Source organism: Myotis davidii, unplaced genomic scaffold (genome assembly GCF_000327345.1).
Source record: "Myotis davidii unplaced genomic scaffold, ASM32734v1 scaffold663, whole genome shotgun sequence".
In the NCBI taxonomy this organism is placed as follows: Eukaryota; Metazoa; Chordata; class Mammalia; order Chiroptera; family Vespertilionidae; genus Myotis; species Myotis davidii.
Genome location: NW_006295816.1, coordinates 3,325,459 through 3,326,401, shown reverse-complemented (window position 1 = coordinate 3,326,401; position 943 = coordinate 3,325,459). Strand labels below are relative to the sequence as shown.

At 59.0% G+C, this 943-nt stretch overlaps 1 protein-coding gene across 1 annotated transcript in view; it reads left to right on the top strand.

The window, feature by feature from the left end:
* BHLHE40 (basic helix-loop-helix family member e40) overlaps positions 1–943 on the top strand; it is a gene marked incomplete at its 5' end in the record, with an annotated part of 5,217 nt that overhangs the window by 742 nt on the left and 3,532 nt on the right. Inside the window, one exon of the mRNA XM_006770632.2 lies at positions 826–934. Within this exon, the coding sequence (XP_006770695.1) occupies positions 826–934 (109 nt within the window). The remainder of the gene's footprint in view (positions 1–825; positions 935–943) is intronic.

Genomic DNA, 943 nt, shown 5'->3' with positions numbered 1-943 from the left:
CCAGCCGGCTCCCCGCCTGCAGGGCGGGGGTCACTCGCCGCCTGCAGGCCCCGCGGGGAACTGCAGAGCCGAGGGCTGGGTCCTGGCCGGGGCGCCTCTGTTTGGGGGTACCCTTGCCCACGGCTGGGGTTTCCGGGTAGCCTCATGCCAATGAGTGAGAACCGCTCGGACTTCTCCAAGTTGGCGCCAACCCCAGCCCGCCTTCCCCTACATGAGTTTTAGACTTTGCCTTCTGGTGACGGATGTTCAGGGCTCCCGAGTTTTCTGAGCTGAGTGAACGACCAACACGCAGGTTTTATTTACCTGCTTCCCCCCCCCTTTTTTTTTTAATAAGAGGACCCGTTTTGATGTGATTTTCATGTCCTGTCCTTTCTTGGCAGTAGCCAGTAGCTTACCAGCATGGCAGCCTTTGGTTGGGGAAAGGGGAAAATAGTATTTGGGGAGGAAGCAGAAGCCTGGTCAGCTGGGCATTAGGAGAGGGGTCCCAGAAAGCCTCTTGCCGCCAGGCACAGCATTGCCTCCCGGACGACAGGCAGAGAAACGTTAGCCAGGTCGGGAGGGAGGTCGCCCGGCCGCAGCTGCTGGAGAAACGCATCTGCCAGCGCCTTTGCCTCAGGTCACGGCTGCTTCCGGGCGCCTCCAGGGTCAGGGGCACTCGTCTTCCTATTCTGTCACTAGGCGTATATATTTCCTTAATCTGTGCCTTTAAAATTAAACTCAGCCAACCAGGAAAGGCTCCCCCGCCCTGCCCTAGACGTTTCTCATTGCTAACGAGTGTCCCAGAGGCAGGCCCTGTGAGCGCGCTGACGCAGGCTCTTTCTGCAGACGCTGGGTCACCTGGAGAAGGCCGTGGTGCTTGAGCTCACCTTGAAGCACGTGAAAGCCCTGACGAACCTAATTGACCAGCAGCAGCAGAAGATCCTGGCCCTGCAGGGCTCCAAGC